General features: G+C 53.6%; 1 protein-coding gene across 3 annotated transcripts in view; it reads left to right on the forward strand.

Annotated features, from left to right (window-relative positions):
• MPRIP (myosin phosphatase Rho interacting protein) overlaps positions 1–17,795 on the forward strand; it is a 73,739-nt gene that overhangs the window by 13,883 nt on the left and 42,061 nt on the right. For all 3 annotated transcript variants that reach the window (XM_058849461.1, XM_058849460.1, XM_058849463.1), the window contains exon 4: positions 17,625–17,776. In XM_058849461.1, coding sequence (XP_058705444.1) covers positions 17,625–17,776 — 152 coding nt within the window. The remainder of the gene's footprint in view (positions 1–17,624; positions 17,777–17,795) is intronic.

Consider the following 17,795-nt stretch of genomic DNA (forward strand, 5'->3'; position numbering starts at 1 on the left):
GCTCAGGAAGCCAGCTGGAGAGAGCACACCTATGGGACAGGGACACATGGGGACCTGTGTCTGTGTCAGGGAGGCTCCCTGTGAGGTCAGTGTGCCTTGGTCTTCCTCCAGTGCCTCCTGTGAGGGCACCGTGGAATGAGGAGGCACGGTGAGTGTGGCTCAGATTTCATGCTGTGTTTGTTTGTATTTTTACTTGGGCTTGGTCCAAGTGCCCTAAATAATTGAAATGTCTTTGGTAGGAGCAGTGGAGGCTTTAATACATTTTCAGTGTCAGCAACCTGGCTCTGCACTGGGCTGGTGTTTCCTGTCCTACACTGACAGAAGGGTGCTTTTTGTCTGGGTGGAGTAGGGAGATTCCCTAGTCTGAGGCAGAGGTGCAAGGATGCTGGGAAACACAATCTGGAATATTTTTTTGCTGTTTTGCATCCTGAGGAGGTTGACCTGCCACAGGGGCCAGAGAGCACCCAGAGGACAGCAGGAGCATCCCACAGTTCTCCAGGCACCTGTTGGGCTTTTTGTCCTTGAGAAGGGAGAAAGTGGAAAAATACAAACGAAAAGGGAAAGTGCACATGTGCAGCATGGGATGATGTCTCAAGCACTGTGACACCACTGTGCTGGCTCCTGGACTCGCTGCCCCATGGCCATGGGTCCCAGGAGGGTCTGTCCTTTCATAGTCAGAGATAGAGAAGTCTGTCATGGATCCTTCCTCCTCACTGGGATTTGCCACATGTTATTAAAATACTCTGCTGACCTTTCCACCCCTCCAGCTGTGCCGGCTCCTTGCCCTGTCCCCATCACCTCTGTGGCCTGGAGAGGAGTAACAGAGCTGGGGCCTCACCCAGAGTGTGCCAGCAGAGACACTGTTTTTTCCATGAGGGATCCACTTTGCAGTTCACTCAGGGATGATCTCCCCCCAGTGTGCCCCAGTTTCTGTGCAGGAGCTGGGTGGGGGTCTCGTGGGAGCCTCAGTGCGGAGCAGCCTCTGGAGCATGCGGGAGCCGGGCGGCAGCTGGCCAGAGACCTCCCAGGCAGTTGCAGGCTGGGATTGAATGGCTCTGCTTGAACCTTTCAGACATTAAATTTTGTGGGTTTGGCAATTTCTGCTCTTATTAAAAGTGGAATTGGAGGGAGGGGTGAGCCTGGGAGGGGAGTCCTGGGCTGGTGATGCTGATGGAGACATTCCTGTGCTCCTCCTGGGTGCCAGCAGGTTGGAGAGCAATGGGGTGTGGAGGGGCAGCTCAAAGCCCAGCCCCAGGTTGGAGAGACCTCAGGGAGTCCCCAGAGATCATGGTGCTGTGGTTCTCAGAGGTGATGGGATTGGGCAGTGTTGGGAACAGCCTTTTGCCATGGGGTGGTCAAGTTTGTTGTTGGATTTGGAGCATTTTGGACATGGAGGGTGGGACAAGCAGGCACCAGCTGCTCTGCTGGCATCCAGCTCTCACCTGAGACCTGCCCAGAGCTGATCCTGAATCTGTACTCCATGCTTGGTCACCTTTCTGTGTGTCCATCATTCTGTTTGTCCTCTCTCTACCATAGTTCCAGTCTGAAAACAAAATTAGTTCTGCATGATGGCTGTGATGGGGAGAATTTGCACAGGCTATGGACCTTCATCCTCTCTGACCAGGATGAGCTATCAGACTCTCTCCCTGGGGTCTCCCTCTTCCAGGCTGGGTGCAGTTGGTGGCACCCAGATCCAGCCTGGCCACCGGGAATGCCCAGCAGATCCCACCCCCTTCCCCTCTGCAGGGACTGTGCCAGCAGCTGTTCCCAGCTCTGCCGAGCCCTGGCTAAGCCGAGCCTGCTCAGACGTGCAGAAATTCCTGCCTCCCAACTGTGGGTGGATGTGGGGGTGGTGTGATCACTTGGGGTTGCCTTCCCATGCTGAACATCCACAATTGCACCCCAAAGGTGGCTTGCTCTTACTGTTTGATAAACCTTCCTGCTGAGACTGATGATGATGGGCTGATGCTTCTTTGCAGCAGCTGGAGGATGACAAAGCCACCCTTATTGAAGGAAAGCAGGAAAGAACAGGCTTGGGATTGAGCTGTTGTGTTGTGAGTGTCCAAGGACAAGTTTCAGTTCTCCTGGTAAAACACCCTGAGGTCTCCAGTGAAACCGCTACTGTGGGAGAGCAGCCCGGCACTGCGGTGCTGGGGTGGTCCAGGAGGTTTTGGTTGGGATATGGGAGCTGCCACAAGAATAGTGCTGGGCTCAGGGGCCAGAGCCAGCGAGTGGCAAGTGCAGAGCTTTTGCCTCCTTTTGTTTTGATTGCTGTGATCTATAATTAGCGGCCGAGGTCTCTATAAATAGAGCCCGTCTGCATGGGAATGGAAAGGCAGGAGGGGGTTTGTAGGGCTGGAGAGCGCTGCCATGTCCCTCCCTGGGGCTGCAGGTGGGCCCCTGGCCACAAGCACTGCCTGGGGGTGGATCCAGCCCCGTGGCTGGGGCAGGTCAGAAGAGTGGGTCTGGATCTCCAGGCCAGCTTCTTAATGAGTCACTGCATGTCCAGGGCCAGGCCAGTGCCTCAGTTTATCCCTGTGCTACTTCTCTTAAGCTGGGATTTATACTAGGTTGGCATTTTGCATCCTCCCTGAGGATATTCTTGTGTCACATCAGGCTTCCTTTTGGTAGGTGAGACTATTAATTTAGAGGTTTTTTTTGCTTTGTGCATATGCTGGTTTGAAAACAGGACAAAATTCAGGCCTGTCTGGGAGCATCTCAAACTCGCTGGTGCTGTGGATGAGAGGGAAGGTGAGAGCATCTTCTGGATGGGCTTTTAGTTTCCCTGCAGGATTCAGGAGGAGCATCCCTGGGCATGACATACCCATTTTGGAACAAACTGACCTCAGTCAGTGTCTGGCACTTCCCAGTGCCAGATGGTGATGAAATGTGTGAGCCCTATCTCTACTCTGCCCCTTACTTGCTGGAGTCAAACTGTTTTGTGGAGTTGGAAAGGGATCTAGGAGGATGCTTGAGCCAGTAGTCAGCCACCTCAATACCAGAGTTTGCTGGGGTTGAGTGGCTGTGTCCTCCATGGTGGTGTTGCAGACCCTTCTCAAGCTCACAGCTGGGTGGTCCTGCTCCTAAATCAGGAACTCAGATGGATCATAATGTCATTAACCTTTGTACAATGGAGCAGACATCCCTGCTCCAGCCTGTGATGGCAGGGAGGGAGGTCCAAAGGGAGCCAGGAGCTGATGGGACTGGGATGGGATGAAGAGCGAGGCCAGCCTGGCATCTGGGAATGGTTAGGGGAGCACTGGGACCCCTGGGCTAGGTGTATAAATAGAAGAGAGGCCAGCTCAGAGGTGGGAGGTCTGGCACTAAACAGCAGGGCTGTGGGGTCACATCTGGAGACCTGCTCTGCCCCAGGCCCCAGTCCTGGCCACAGAAACCTAAGAAACTGATAAATGGGTAAAAAAGGAGAATGGTGTAAGCATTGGTGGCAGCTGGAGGGGGATCAGAGGAAGGGATGCGTGCTTGCTGATTCTGTGATCCACAGACCTGTGTAATTATTGTTTCCTAATTCACCCCCCTCCAAAAATCTCTTTATGTGGAGGAAAGGGGCATTTTAAAATGTCACTGTCAGCAGAGCTGTGCTGCGTTAATTTTCGTTGTAGTTACCTCCTTTGTCATCTGTATTGTTTTAAGAAGCCAAGAACCCGTGTGTGTGGTTTTTTCCTCCTTTTTAGATCAAAGCAGTTTACTTCAGTTTTGGCACAGAATTGAAATTCATTGGCAGGGATTAAAAACGAACCTTAAACATCCTGGCCTCTCTGTCCTTACTTTTTCCACACGTTTTGCCATTAGTGTTTCCAAGCTCTCCCTGCCCCCTCCTCCGTGGGAGCAGCAGGCTTTACAAACCCCATTCTCCTCATTCCCAGTGGTTTCCCCCCATGGACACAATTTTGCCAGTGCCTCTGTTTGCCAGATCAAGACTTTCAGTTTCTGTTTAGCATAAAAAGCTTTTTGCTTGAATCAAAGCATGTTTGAAATTTAAAGTAAGCAGGGACAGGAAGGCTGGGTGGGAGTGGCTGCGTGCGACTCAGATGAACAGGGACCCCTATCCCAGTTTTTTTCCAAGACTGGATGTAGTCAAGTCAGGGTGGGCAGTGATCTGTGAGGAGGTTTTATGTGGGATGTTTGGTGTGTATCTCACAGAAGATGCACTAGCAATAAGGAAGTTATGGGAAAATTTGGAAGCAGAGATCCTTTGTCCTTCAGAGAAGCTGGGCAGGAAAGGGACATCTGAAATCAGGGTGCAAGGGAGAAGGGACACATACATCCTTGTGACTGCTCTAAAGATGCAGAAACAGCATAAGTGCTGGTGACTCTCTACAGAGCTCAGAGATCTTTGATGAATTTGTTGTGTTTTATTTTCAATACTGATTTGGGGGAAAAATATCCAAGAACCTACAGGGTGCCCTGGGAATTAATTCCCCAGGACATTGCTGAAACCTTGAAGGGGGTGAGAGGAAGATACACAGATCTTTACTTGTGGTTTTATATTAATGTCTGTCTTGATGCTGATGCAAGGGTCATTACTGGGGTTGGGTGTGGAGATCCCATAATGGTGACTTTAGGGGGTTCATGTCTTCCCATTTCTCTCTGCTCTAAGTGTCTGGCCCCAGTTGATGCATGAGGTGGGTCCTGCTGTAAGGAGACCTGTGGGCTTCTCCAGGAATGAGGAGTTCATTTGCTGAACCCTCTTCTGTTTTATGTTTTTTAGTTTGGCTTAGTGTGTTTGGGAAGGTAAAACTGCTGAGCTGCAGAAGGAGGATTTGGGAGGGGGCTGAGGGAACAGGAAGGTCTTCTCTAGGGCTGGCTCCATCACGAGTCCTGGCAGCTGGCAATGGCCAGGGACTGTCATCAGGGCCCCAAAAGTGCCTGAGTTTATTGTGAGCTTTGGAGAACACCGTTGTCCACATCCAAGCCCTCCAAGAAGGATATTTTGTGGCTGCAGGACCCTCTAGGGAGAGGCCCCAGTGAGAAATAGTCCGTGGTGGGAGGTTTGGGAGTTAACAGGCAGAAAGAGGATGAAAGTGGAGTTGAAAGCTCGATGCAGGCAGTGACCTCCTAACACAAGCTGCTTTGATGACCTGGCCCAGGTGCTTCCTTCCTGGAAAAAACACAGCCTCTATTGTCTTCTGCGGGGTGAGCCACAAAGCTGGAATTGCTCTTAGGCTGAGCAGCAAGGACAGGTTCAAGTGGCTCCATCCTTCTGCTTTTTCCCCACTCCTCGTCCCTCAGGACCTAGCAAAGACATTTCTGTAGGTGTGTGCCAGAGCAGCGAGGGAACTGAGTTGGAGTTTAGATTGCATTTATCTTGTTCATGGTGGGGCAGAGCAAAACAGGCACTTGTAGCAGCTGGAGTTCCTTTGTGACTCCTGGACCTGTGGTTTTGATGAAGGAAAAGTTGTACCTACTGTAAAAGGTTAAAGTGGAAATTGAGCACTGATGGCATTTAGGAGGGGAGATGCCAGGGCTGTCAGTGAAATGACACAGCTAAGGCTGAGCAGTTACCCTCACATGGGCCCTGTGGTCCCCCCAGGCAGAAGAGGAAGGGGCTGCAGCAGTGGGTGCCTGATCCCAACTCTTCCCAAGCCAGGGCAACGCTGGGTTCCCAAGCATCCTCCAGTTCCTGGGTGGCCGTGCCAGTCCACACGTGAACAACCAAACCACCCAAGGAACCAACAAACACCATTTTTTTCTCCCTGCTGTTGCTTGGTGCTAGGGAGGGAATGTGAAATGAGGTGCCTGCAGAACAACCCTGAGCCCAACAGCTGTAGCCATGTGGTGGGGCTGGAGTAGGGTTTAATTCTTTCCAGCCCTGTCGTAGGCCACCGGATCAGGTCAGTGAGGACCACCAGTGGGCTGTGGGCTACAGGTTGGGTGATGCTGGGTAATAGCATCCCTTTCCCTGCTCCTAGAAGCAGCATCCCAGCAGCTGGCACATCCCTGTTCCTGCTGAGGGCCATGAGGTATCCTGGCATTGACTGGTGGGATTCAGTGCTGCAAACCCCTCAGTGACAGCTCAGAGAGGAGGACGAGGACGTGAATGGAACAAGGCAACAAAGCTGCTCCAAAAATCAAAGCGCGTTCCCCCTGTTTTTCCCCGGCAGAGATCCCGCATTCATTGATTGTTGACATGACATATGTGGGTTGGAGAAAGGCAGCGGCAGCTTCTGGCAGGGGAGGAAGGGGCTGGGGGGGCCAGAGGGGCTCTGCAAGCCGAGATGCTGATTACCAGGGCCAGCAAATAGCTTGCAGCTGCCTCCGCTCAACACGCTCTTTGTGGCGCTTGCAGCCACTCTTTGGACGCAGCTATTTTTAATTTCCCCAAGCGCGCACAAAAGCAAAGGGGGTGGGCGATGCCGCCGGCGTCCCCCCTTCCTGCCCCCCGCTCCCACCCCTTTCCCAACCAGCCCTGCGCTTCCCGGCTTCCTCCCACCCTCCGGGGAATGTGGGGAGCTGCACCCCCTCCTTTTTGGTTTTCTTTTTCTTTTTTTTTTTTTGGGTCCGCATTGGGAGCCGGCCTTGGCTTCTCCCCCCCCCACCCTGCGCCAGTGTGTGCAGGGAGCTGGGAAAATGCAGAAATAAATAAATACGCAATTAGGCAGGCGTCCAGCCGTGGAGGGGGGCGTGCTGCAAAAAGAGACTCCGGCCAAATTTTGGAATGCCTGAGAAAGCGGCTGGAGCCGTGGGCGAGCGCAGGGTTGTGGGCTTCCCACCCGACCGAGAAGGGGCAGCTGCGACCCCCGAGGAGGAGGAGGAGGATGGAGGAGGGAGGGTGGCAGCTCCCAGCTTTGCTCTTGGGAGGTTTTCCCCCCACTGGCATCTCCCTGAGCCCAGGACAAGGCGTGTTGGTGCTGGAGCTGTGGTGAGAGCTGGGGTCTCAACGTTCTCTTGCCTCGGCTCAGCAGCGATTTTTCCACCAAAAGCTGAGGTGTGCCCTCTGTTCAAGCAGCAACACGGTTTGGGGTTAATAAATTACTTATTTGCAGTCCTTGTTTCTCTGTTAGGTAAGCATTGGTGAATATGATATTTCTGCTTTATCCTGGGTATGAATTATTCATCAGGTTTGGAGGCTGTAAAAGGGACGTCAGGTTAAAACTTGCGTGGAGACATGCTGAGGTCTTCAGTAAGGTTTTGTAAACAGCTTTTCTCAGGGTTACCAAGCGCAGGGATTTTGCAGGAGTCTTCCCCCTTTTGTCTGCTGTTTTGAGGTTTTGAGACATCTCTCAAATGAGGCAAATTCTCAAATGAGAATTTCCAGGCAGATTTGATTATTGGTCTTGCTCATTTGCTTATCACGGGCTACAAGATACGAAAGTAGAAAAAAAAAGAAAAGCCATCAAAATACTGTTTTTCCTTTATGCTAGACCAGGTAACAGCGTGTTCATGTGCTTGTGGTAATGTGTATTTTGTAAGATCTTTTTTTGCCCTGTTTATTCAAAGCTACAGAGGAGGCTCTTCCCTGCAGTCACTGAAGTCTGACTGCAAGTAGGTAACGAGATAAAACAGCCAGACAGCTTTGCAGAAAGTTGAAATTACCATAGGTAAATCACGTGTGCAGCAACTTCACTTACCCTTCACCTCCTTCCTGCAGGATTTGATCCAGGAGCTGGTTTGTGGGAGTGTGTTAACAGGCTTGTGCTCTGCCGCCCGCCGCAGGCAGCGCAGCTCCTCTTGTGCTGCTACAGGAGAGCAGGTCCAGGGACAGAGGTGCTGCATGAGGAGCTTTGGGTGCTCCAGGAGCTGGGGAAAGCAGGAAAGGTCCCACCTTCCATGGAGGTTTTTTCCCTTTGTCTTTGCCTGGCATGTGCCTCACATGTGCCCTGTCTTCTGCTGCCATGGCACTCCTTGCTATGGGGCTGTAGGGAAGAAATCCTTCCCTGTGAGGGTGGGGAGGCCTTGGCACAGGTTGCCCAGAGAAGCTGTGGCTGCCTCTGGATCCCTGGAAGTGTCCAAGGCCAGGTTGGATTGAGCTTGGAACAACCTGGGAGAGTGGAAGGTGTCCCTGCCCATGGCAGGGGGTTGGAACTGGATGGGCTTTAAGGTTCTTTCCAAACCATTCTGGATTCTGTGGCATGATCCTGGGGGTCTTGGCTCTTGCACCACCCCCCTCAAGCCTTGGGTGCTGTGGCTCAAGGTGCCGTAGCTGTGGCTTTCTGTGATTTTATGGCCAAACATCGCCCTGGGAAGCTGCAGTGAGGCCATGGGCTGCTGTCCCACTGTGACCCGTGGCTGTCACCACTCTCCTCCCAGTTCCCTTTGCTGTGGGTGACTGGTCCTTGGGCAGAGGAGGCAGAGGGAACAGGCACACAGGGTGGTTTTAGAAGTGTCCCAACAGCATCCTGAGCTCATACGGGATTTCCACCTGTTGTGATGGTGTGACTGGAGAGAAAGGTGGGGTTTTGGAGCACACCCAGCCTTGGCCCTTTCCTCCACATTTCATCAGCCCTGTTGCGATCGCATCAGTAAAGTCACAGGGATCACCAGGGCGCTGGGGAGCTACTGGGATATAATTAGGGTTTTGGTTCACTTTCCTGGCTGCTTTCCTGTTAGGGGAGGGACAGGAGGGATTATGGATGGAGCAGATGTGTGGAGGGAGGGGACATTCGGCTTGCTTGGGTGGTTAATGCCATGTACAGGCCAATGCTGGGGGGAGTGAAGTAAATCATCCCAGGGGATGGAGAAACCTCTTGTGCTCGTCTCCCTCACGTGCACTAGCCCCAGATTGCTCCTCTCTGCTGGGATTGCACAGCTGCTCCCAAAGGAGCACATGGCTGTGAGCTCGCTCCTCTCCCTGTACTCCTCTACAGGAGCCAGACGTGAGCAGCAGGTTTAGGGAGAAAATGCTTCTACCATGGGACAGTTCCAGCAGCCTCGTGTGTTAGTGGCAATTTTTTCCTGGGCATTTAAAGCACTTTTTACCCCAGGTACCACTTGTCTGTGAACCTGGTGGTGCCTGCCTGGCCAGGATGGCTTTTTGCTGTCTGTGTCAGTGCCTCCACCACATTGTGCCTGTAGCAGCAAAGCCCAGCTCAAGCAACTGCTGGGTGATCTCTTTTCTCCATGTGTGCCTGTTGGGAACTTTTCTTCTTGGAACTGCCCGGAAGGCTCCCATTTTTTGCCATTCGGTGGGATGGCCAATGACCAAAGTTTGGAAAACCTTTTCCAGCCATCACCTTGGCTTTTGGGAAGGTCTGCAGGGTACAGACCTGCTGGAAGCAACGCAGAGTGGGCGTGGAGTTTTCTGTAGGGGTGTGGGGCGCAGGATGTGGCTGCTGCTTGGTTGAACAAGCCAAGCCAAGCTCTTTGGTTTGGGTTGGCCCTTGCACCTCCAGCTGCAGACCCCAAGCACCCTGGGAGCCCAGCCTCCTGGTATTCCCAGCCCAGCAGGAAGCTCTGCAAAGCTCATAAGAGCGGTGCTGGGGAATAATGGGATTTCCAGACTAATTTGGCCGGATTTAAGAACTTCCACTGAGGCATCTGCGCCCGTGGGAGTTGCCCGAGCCTCCGGTGGATCTGGTGCTGCTGATCCCCTGGGTTGTCCTCTCCTCCTCTGCAGTTGTTGAGTGCTGGTAGAAGACCCTGTATTGATGGTCGTGGGGAGTAAAGGTGGGATACCCCACCATGGTGGCTGCAGGACCTGAAATTATCCAGAGCTCCAGATGATGGCTGTTGGAGGTGGCTCTTCATGGCTGTGATGCTGCTGATGTCTTGGTCTGTCCCTGTGTCTTTGCACTGATTCCTCTGCTTGGTTGCATTTGCAGGAGAGGTTGTGGGATGGCTGAAGATGAGACATGTCCCTCCTTCCCCTCTAGGCTGGAAAGGAAATGGGTTTACTTAGTGGGAGGTACAGGGATTTGATTGATCTAATTTGCTGCTTTCCTTGGATGACAATTACCTTGGTCATGTTCCCTCATCCCCATGAAGAAGAAATCCAGGTCCAGCTGTGGTGGAACAGGGCTAGCCAACATGGTTAGAGGTCATCCTGCCTCTATCCAAGCTTTCCTCCTCCTGAGCTGTGTCCAAGACTGGCATCACTGTGTGTGTGACCATCTTTGTGTGTGGGTGACCTTAGGGAGATGTGGTTGCTGGTGTTTGGTGAAGCCCCTTGCTGTTGTGGAGGGCCCTGAGCTCAGAGGTGGTGGTGAGCTCCTGCACATGTGTGCCTGGCACGCCGTGCAGGGACCACCTGGGACTCGTCTCCTACACCGAGGGGGTGGAGGATAAAGTTGACAAGGCCAATTTGGAACAGTGCAATTTAAGATTCAAGTATCAAGATGCAAATGAAGCCCATTTTTCCTTCCCACCCCTCAACGACTGTGGTTCCCTCTCCAGGAAACTCCTGTCATGATCCCTGCACCAAGCTCTGCCCTGTCCGTGGTCTTGCCGGATTTTTGCCATCAGGCTGATTACCATGACAGCTTGCTGGAAGGCTGCAGATATTTGCTTCCCCTTTGGCTGTTTCCATCCGGGAGCAGGGAAGATGCCACGCTGGCAGCTGCAAGCAGATGGGGTTGGATCTGTTATCATGTATTCCTCCCACCCCCCTCCTCAGAGGGGAGGAGGACATTTTGCATTTTAAATGCATCTAAATCCCATAGAGCAAAAGGAAAGAATAACAGGGCTGCAAGGTGGTGCCTTTGGCACTGCAGGACTGACAAATGCCTGTGCATTTCTGGGCTTCTGCTTTGGTCCCCAAAGAGTTGGGATAAGGCTTGAGTGGATACTCCAAGCTCTTTGTACATCTGGCTTTTGCTTTGGTCTGCAAACAGCCAGGATGGCAACTCAGAGAAACCTCAGGATACCCCATCCTGGTGGGACCTTGCTGTCCTTCCCATCATGATGCCAACGTTTTCTGCGTCTCTCTCCCTCTTCCTCTCCAGCAGCATTGGAAGTGGAATGTGCGTATCCATGGGTGCAAGCTTCCCTGGAAGGCTGGCTCCTGGATTTGTCGATGCTGCTGAGGACCTGGAGGGTCAGACACCAGTGCTGAGGGAGGTTGAACTCCCTTGGTGACCACCACCCGGTTTGCTCCCCCTCCCTGCCCGGCACGGGTGGTGTGCCAGGACTGGATACGGCTGTTCCCACCGTGCACAGACCCCTCAGAGGCCGTTCAGCAGGAAAGAGGTTAACAGGAAGGAGGCAGGCTAGGCTCTGGCTGCCAACTCCGACCCTGCTTTGGAGTGGGGAGCAGCTGGGAGCAGCAAGAGCAGTGCGAAAATAGCCTTATAAGGCCAAGACAAGCCGGCTCCAGCCTCTGCACAGCCCCAGCCGGGCTCGCTCCGCTCCAGCACCCGCTCGCCGGATGGGTGCCCGTGGGCACGGGGCTACAAATGCCATGTGTGGCCCCAAACTTGCTGCCTGGGCACCCCTGGGATGGGTGCTGCCCATGCCTGGCTGAGGTGGCACTGGGTGGGAGAGGAGCCCGAGGGTGCACCCAGCCAGTTCGCAGGCAGCTCCCGGCCTCGCTCAGTGTTTAGACTCGCTGTCTGTGGACATAAACACCGACTCTGCTTAAAAGCGGCCCCTGGCTGAACTCTCCTGCCCAGCCCCTGCTCTTCACCCCCTTCTCAAACTGTTCCCTGAGAGAAGAAAATTCCATCCCACTGGCAAAAGGGGAGCTGATGTTGTTTTATGTCCTGGTGGAGGCTCAGGAGGGCTCTTCAGGGGCTGGCATGCAGGGACAGTGTGTGGCACTTGCTAATCTATCCCTAACCCTATCCTCCTTGGGGTGGGTGATCTGGGGCTATGGGGAATCCCTTCAGCAAAACACATCTCAGGAGCTGGCTGTCAGCACCTATGATGAACAACCCAGGGTGAACAGTGGGGAAATCTGTGATGGGGCTGGGGGAAGTGGCATTTGTGGCATTTATCCATTTGGGGGATGTTCTGCATTGCTAGCTGCACACCAGGGCAAGTGTCCTTCTTGTATCCCCTTCTTGTGCTGGCTCAGGTTTGTTGCCAGTACAGAGGCATGTTGGCAGGTGACAAGGCCACATCTGCAGAGCATTGCTTGTGCCTCCATCTGTGAAAAGGGACAATGGCTTCTGGCAGGCTGGTGAATCCAGGCAGTGGTGACATCTGGGAGCATCTTCCCCTGTTTCTTGCACAGGGATACAAGGTGTGAGTACTGAAGTGCAGGGGATGTGTGTTGCTTCATACCACCCTGTGGCTGTGGCACCTGAGGACGTGGTTTAATGGTGAATATGGTGGTGGTGCTTGGTTGATGGTTAGACTGAATGATCTAAAAGGTCTTTTCCAACCTTTATGATTCTGTGCTTCCCCTGCCAGTGGTAAAAACCTGTTTTTCCATCACCTGGTGCGTGGCTGGAGGTTTCTCAGTGGCTTTCACTGAGCAGTAGGTGCTGATACAGGATGTTTGCAGGTGAGAAAGGTGTGCTCAGGTGGCCAACAGAAGATACCTGCCTCTTGCTTGGATGGCACAGGGGAAGCAGAGCTGCTATTGGGATGTGGGAGCACAACCTCCTGCTGCCCTTTGATGGGTGACTGCTCCAGTCCATCCTTTTGCAGAGCTCACAGAGGTTGTTTTCAAGTGCCTTTGTCTAATTTAATAAATCCAGGATGCTCAGCCTGCCAGCTGATCTATAAGTGTAATAAAATCCACCCACCGCAGCGCTCCAGCCCTGCTGTGGCCCTATCGATAGCCTCGTGCCTGGTGGCAGGGAGCCCAAAAGGCTCATTAAAGCCCTGCTGCTGTGCCAGCCGTGCTTGCCTGGTGCCTGGGCAGCTCAGGGCAGGCTGAGCCAGCCCTGGGTGTGTGCACAGAGCATCCTCAGCTGGGGTTTGGAAACTGCATCCCCTGCTGGGATTTAGGAGGTCATGTCTCGCTTTGCATGGCTGGAAAGGGGTGACTGTGCCTCTGGAAAGGGATCCTCTGCAGCTACCTGGAAGGTGGTAGCCAAATGTGGGTCAGTCTCTCCTCACAGCTAACAAGTGATAGGACAAGAGAAAACAGCCTCAAGTTGCTCCAGAGCAGTTTTGTGTTTGGTATCAGGAAAAATTTCTTTAATGAAAGAGTGGTCAAGCATAGGAACAGGCTGCCCAGGGAAGTGGTGGAGTCACCATCCCTGGAAGTGTTCAAAAATGACACAGATGTGGTGCTTCAGGACATGGTTTAGTGGAGGACCTGGCAGTGCCCTGGGTTAATGATTGGAGGTGTTTCTACAATTCTTTAACTTTTCAAGGAGTTGGTGCTTTCTTGATGGCCTCCAAGTGGGAATGGTGGATGTGGCTCTGGTTTGGGCTCCCAGTGCTATGCTGGTGCTGGGAGCTGCGTGTCCAAGCTCTGTCTGTGCCCTTGTTGAAGCCGTGGTTGTCTCCACATTGCCCTGATGTGATGATGGGACAGCGAGGCCTTGCTGCCTTCTGTCTGCACCGTGCCTGGAGCACTGTGATCAGCTGAGCCCAGGCACTGGGCTGGGTGAAGCTTTTAACAAACACAGGAGCTGCCTTTGCAGAGCACTGGGGGAGTGCTGCGAGTGAGCAGCACTCGGCAGCCACCCTCATGAATATTTTAGCTGGGAGAATGAACATTTGTCAAGACACATTTATGGAGGCAGCACGGATGTCTCTTCCCCAGGCGCCGCAGGCTCGCTGCTGCTCCAGGGCAGTGCTGGGAGCCAGGGCAGAGCCAGCCAGATCCTGAGCCCAGAGTGGGACAGCAGAGCTGTGATCTCCCCTGGGACAGCCAGGCCCTGGTGCCAAGGCAACCAGCCCGCCATGTGAGATAGACAAATGGTTGTGGGTTGTTTTTTTTTTTTTCCTCTTCCCCTCCTGGTTCTTGGCAGAAAGTAAAATGTCCCTTTTGTTTGGTTTCCTCCTCCCCCTGCCCCATCGCCTTTCTCTAAAGGTTGTGTTCCAGATTTCATCAACCCACGTTGTGTAATAGCCCCAGAGAACGGGTTGGGCATTGGCCATGTCCCATGGAGGCCATGGCAGAGTCCCCATGAGCTTGACCATGGGGTTACCTGCTCCAAAACACTTGTGTACAGCTCCTGAGCAAAGCTCCCTTGTATTTTGTATCAAACTGACATGATCCCCATGTGTTAGAAATTATAGGGAAGATCCTTGGAAAAAAATTCAGAAATTTTTGAATCTAAATAATCCTGTTTTTCTACCTCAAATAATCCTGTTTTTCTGCCTCAGCCCTGCAATGTCTTACGGAAATGAGGGGCTTTGCAGATAAACCCTTTCGATTTACAGCATCAACTCCTGTATCCGGGAGTTCATCACCTGTGAAGCATCCAGCACTGTGCTGGAGGATGCAGTAATGCCCTGCTTGAGATTTCTTCCTTCAAGCTTCTAAGAGGTCCCCATTTTTTCTTCCCCTCCTTTCCACTGCCCAAGGAGAGGGCTGCTGCGGTTGCTGAGCTCTGCATCCTAGGAGCATCCATCCAAAGATCCCTGCATCTCATCCAGAGGCTGCTGCTGGTGTTGATGTGGAGAGCCTGGCATGACTCACGCCCTGGGCACACAGGGAGGGAGAGGAGGAGGAGGAGGAGGAGGAGAGAGCTCTACAGGCTTTGTGTGTTATGGAGAGGGACGCTGTGAGCACGTGTGTGTGTCAATAGGGATCTGTCATTCCAGAGGGAAACAGCAATGTAATTGTTTCTTGTCTCTGGTTCCTCTGCTGGTACTGGCAGCCTGGGGAGCTGTAGCTGCTCGTGTGATGCAAGTGCTCCTCTTCCTGTGCTGCTGAGGGATGGGGACTGCTCGAGTGACTGGGCTGGAGGCACCTGGTGGCACTGGCGGCATCAAGGAGAGCTGCTGCTGGTGATGGTGGCTGTAATGGTGTCCTCTACTTCCAGAGAGGTACATCCTGCTGTGTTTCTACCCCTACCCCTAGTTAAATGACACACCAGCCACCAGATCCCGTTCTGGGATAGCTGTGGGCTATCATTGGCAGCAGCATGGGAAAGGGCAAAGGCAGGGCCAGTGCCAGGGGACCAGGCTGTCCCTCAGCTGGGGACTGGCAGCAGCTGGAGCAGGAGCCGAGCCTGAGCATCCACTCCTGCCTCACCCAGACACGAAGCCACCCTGGGGTCTGATGCTGAATTCAGCCTTGTATCAAAGCCTCTGCTCTTCCAAGGCCTGGTTGAAATTCCAGCCCTGTTGTTTTGGTGTCTCTGCCATGCAACGCCTCTGCTTCTGCATTTGTTTATTCCCTTCCAACTGCTGGACCCACACAGTCCTCACCTGGCCAGGGAGCGACCTTGCTCATCCTTCTCCAAGGTTTCCTGGCCTTGAGAAACCCACAGCCCAGAAACAGGTGCTCAGAGGTGAAGAAGGGGTCCAAGCCATCTCCTTTTCCTTGGTGGAGTCTGTGTTTGTGCACATGGTTTTCCACCAGGCACTATTTGCATTTTGCTTCACTTCAAAGTGCCTGTGCTGCCTCTGAGGAAGGAAAGAAATGGTGTAAAGGAATTTACATCCCAAGTGAGTGAGGCTGCTGGTCTGTCAGGTTTCATCTGCTGCTGAGGGGTGTGGAGGTGCAGGGGAGTTGCTGTGGGATGGAGGATTCATCCCTAGGGCCACAGGTGGAAGAGGGTCATTCCCAGCTCTGTTCCCAGCTCTCTCCTGGTGTCCTGGCTCAGAGGTGCAGTGGTGGATGTAGACCCATGTGTCAGGCTGTACAAGATGCCAGCATTCACCCTTCACAAGGAGGGCTGAGTGGCAAAACCACTTTGCAGGGCCAGCCTGACAGTGGAGGGCCCCAAACCGGCTCCTCTGCTCCCGGCACGCTTCGGTCAGGGCTGGGTGTGGGCAGCAGGAGCAGCCGCCCTGAACTGCCATGGGGTTGGAGGGTGTTGGTTCTTCCTCTCCTCCTGTGCCAGCTCCCTGCCAGATCCTTCTGGGGCCTTACAGTGAATCAAGGGACTGAGTGGCCTGTGGGATCCAGGATCCCCTTGTGGGACTGGGGCTCCCTCCCTCCTCGTCACCCCCCTGCCCTTGTTGAATTCCCTGGTGCAAAACTGCTCTGGGAGGGGAAGGAGGTTGGACCTGGATCTTACAGTCCTGGAGGCCTTGTCTGTGCCTGAGGCCAGCAAGACAAAAACTTTTCTAAGACTCCACTTGGAACAGGAGAAAGTTTTTCCGTTGGGTTTTTATAGCTCCCGGAAAGCGGGGTTTTATTTTTGTTGTCTAAGACAAAAAATCCTCTTAGGAGCTGACTACCCGTGGTGTGCAGGGCAGGAGGCTGGGCATGCGCTGTGCTGGGGGTCTGGGCCAGCCTTTGCTTTCTCTCCCTTCATCCTGGGGGGGTCTCTGGGTGCTGATTTTCACAAGGAAAAGAAAAGGGTTTGGTGTCCCTGATGTACAGCTGGTCCTGTTCATGTACCCAATGCTGCAGCACCTGTGATGGTTCCTTGCCACCCCTGCACTGTCATAGGATGCTTCCACCCAGGGACACAGCTGCAGGGGAAGCCTTTTTCCTGGGGAAAGGGGTTCTTTCCCACTACCTGCAGATGGCTAAACTGAGGACTCTGATCTGAATTTTCTGGGTTTGTAGGCTGGGGCCGTTGAGCTGTCCCCTGTCACCCTTTCTTTGCATGGCACAGGCTGCTTTTGGAGGGATTTTACTGGCAGGGGAGCTGGTTTCCATGGTAAAAACCTTAACAGCATCTGCCAGAAATCCGTCTCCTTGTTGGCCCTGCCATCTGGAGGGCACAAGGAGGCTTTGGCAGGGTGAGGAGGTGTCCACAGGCTGCTTTAGGTCCTCCTTCGGTGCTGTTGGCAGCTTGGAGGGAACTCTCCCTTAGTCATTTATGTTCTAGGTGCAGGTTTACCCTGCTGCAAGGACCCTGGTGTCACCGAGCCTGGCTGGGGACATGGGAGCCGTGGAATTGCTCAGGGGGGAGGGCTGCAGGCACTGGGGATGGGTGGATACGCTGTAATCGGATGAGCCAGCGCTGCTCCAGATGGAGCTGTCAGCTCTTGTCAGTGCTGACACCCCTCTGGGTGTCCCTCAATGTCTCCTTGGGCCACAGGGGCCGGCACCTGTCCCACTTCACCAGGTCTCCTTGGAGCTATGGGGCTGAGAGGTGTTACTGTTCAGAAAACCTACCAGGCAAGGTTCCTTCCATGCTGCAGTCCCTCCCTGGCAAACTGCATGGGTTTTTAAAAATTGTAATGAAAAAAACCTGGCGCTGTGTCTGTCTGTTTATCCCTGAGCCATCCTGTGCTGAGGGCAGTGGATTGCTACTTTGTCATCCCTGTCCCCAGGTGCCACCCCACCAGCCCAGATGGTTTGCAGCTGCAGACCCAAAGCTGGCCACTTGGTGCCCTTCCTTGGTGTCCGGGTGCCTCAGCAGGGCAGCCATCCTTCCCTGGGTATTTGGCATAGGAGAAGCACCTCACTGGCAGCAGTGGACCAGACTGGTCTGGCAGGAGTTGTACCTGTTGGTCTGTGTCCCCACATGTATGGTACAGAGCTTTGCTGTACACTGGCACACAGATGGATCTGGTTACCTGTGAGCAAAGCATCTTGGTGTGTAGGATCCTGGTGTCTTCCAGGAGAGGTTTTAGGGCTCAGCTCTGCACTCCTCTGCTTTTCTCTCCTTAAAGTTGCTCCTTTCTGCTTTCCCTCGCAGCCGACCACCCTCCCACAGGGCACCATCAACATGAACCAGTGCACGGATGTGGTGGATGGGGAGAGCCGGACAGGGCAGAAGTTCTCCTTGTGCATCCTGACGCCGGAGAAGGAGCATTTCATCCGGGCTGAGAACAAGGAGATCATCAGTGGGTGAGTGCAGATCTGGGGC

This window comes from Poecile atricapillus, chromosome 14, assembly GCF_030490865.1.
Source record: "Poecile atricapillus isolate bPoeAtr1 chromosome 14, bPoeAtr1.hap1, whole genome shotgun sequence".
NCBI lineage: Eukaryota > Metazoa > Chordata > Aves > Passeriformes > Paridae > Poecile > Poecile atricapillus.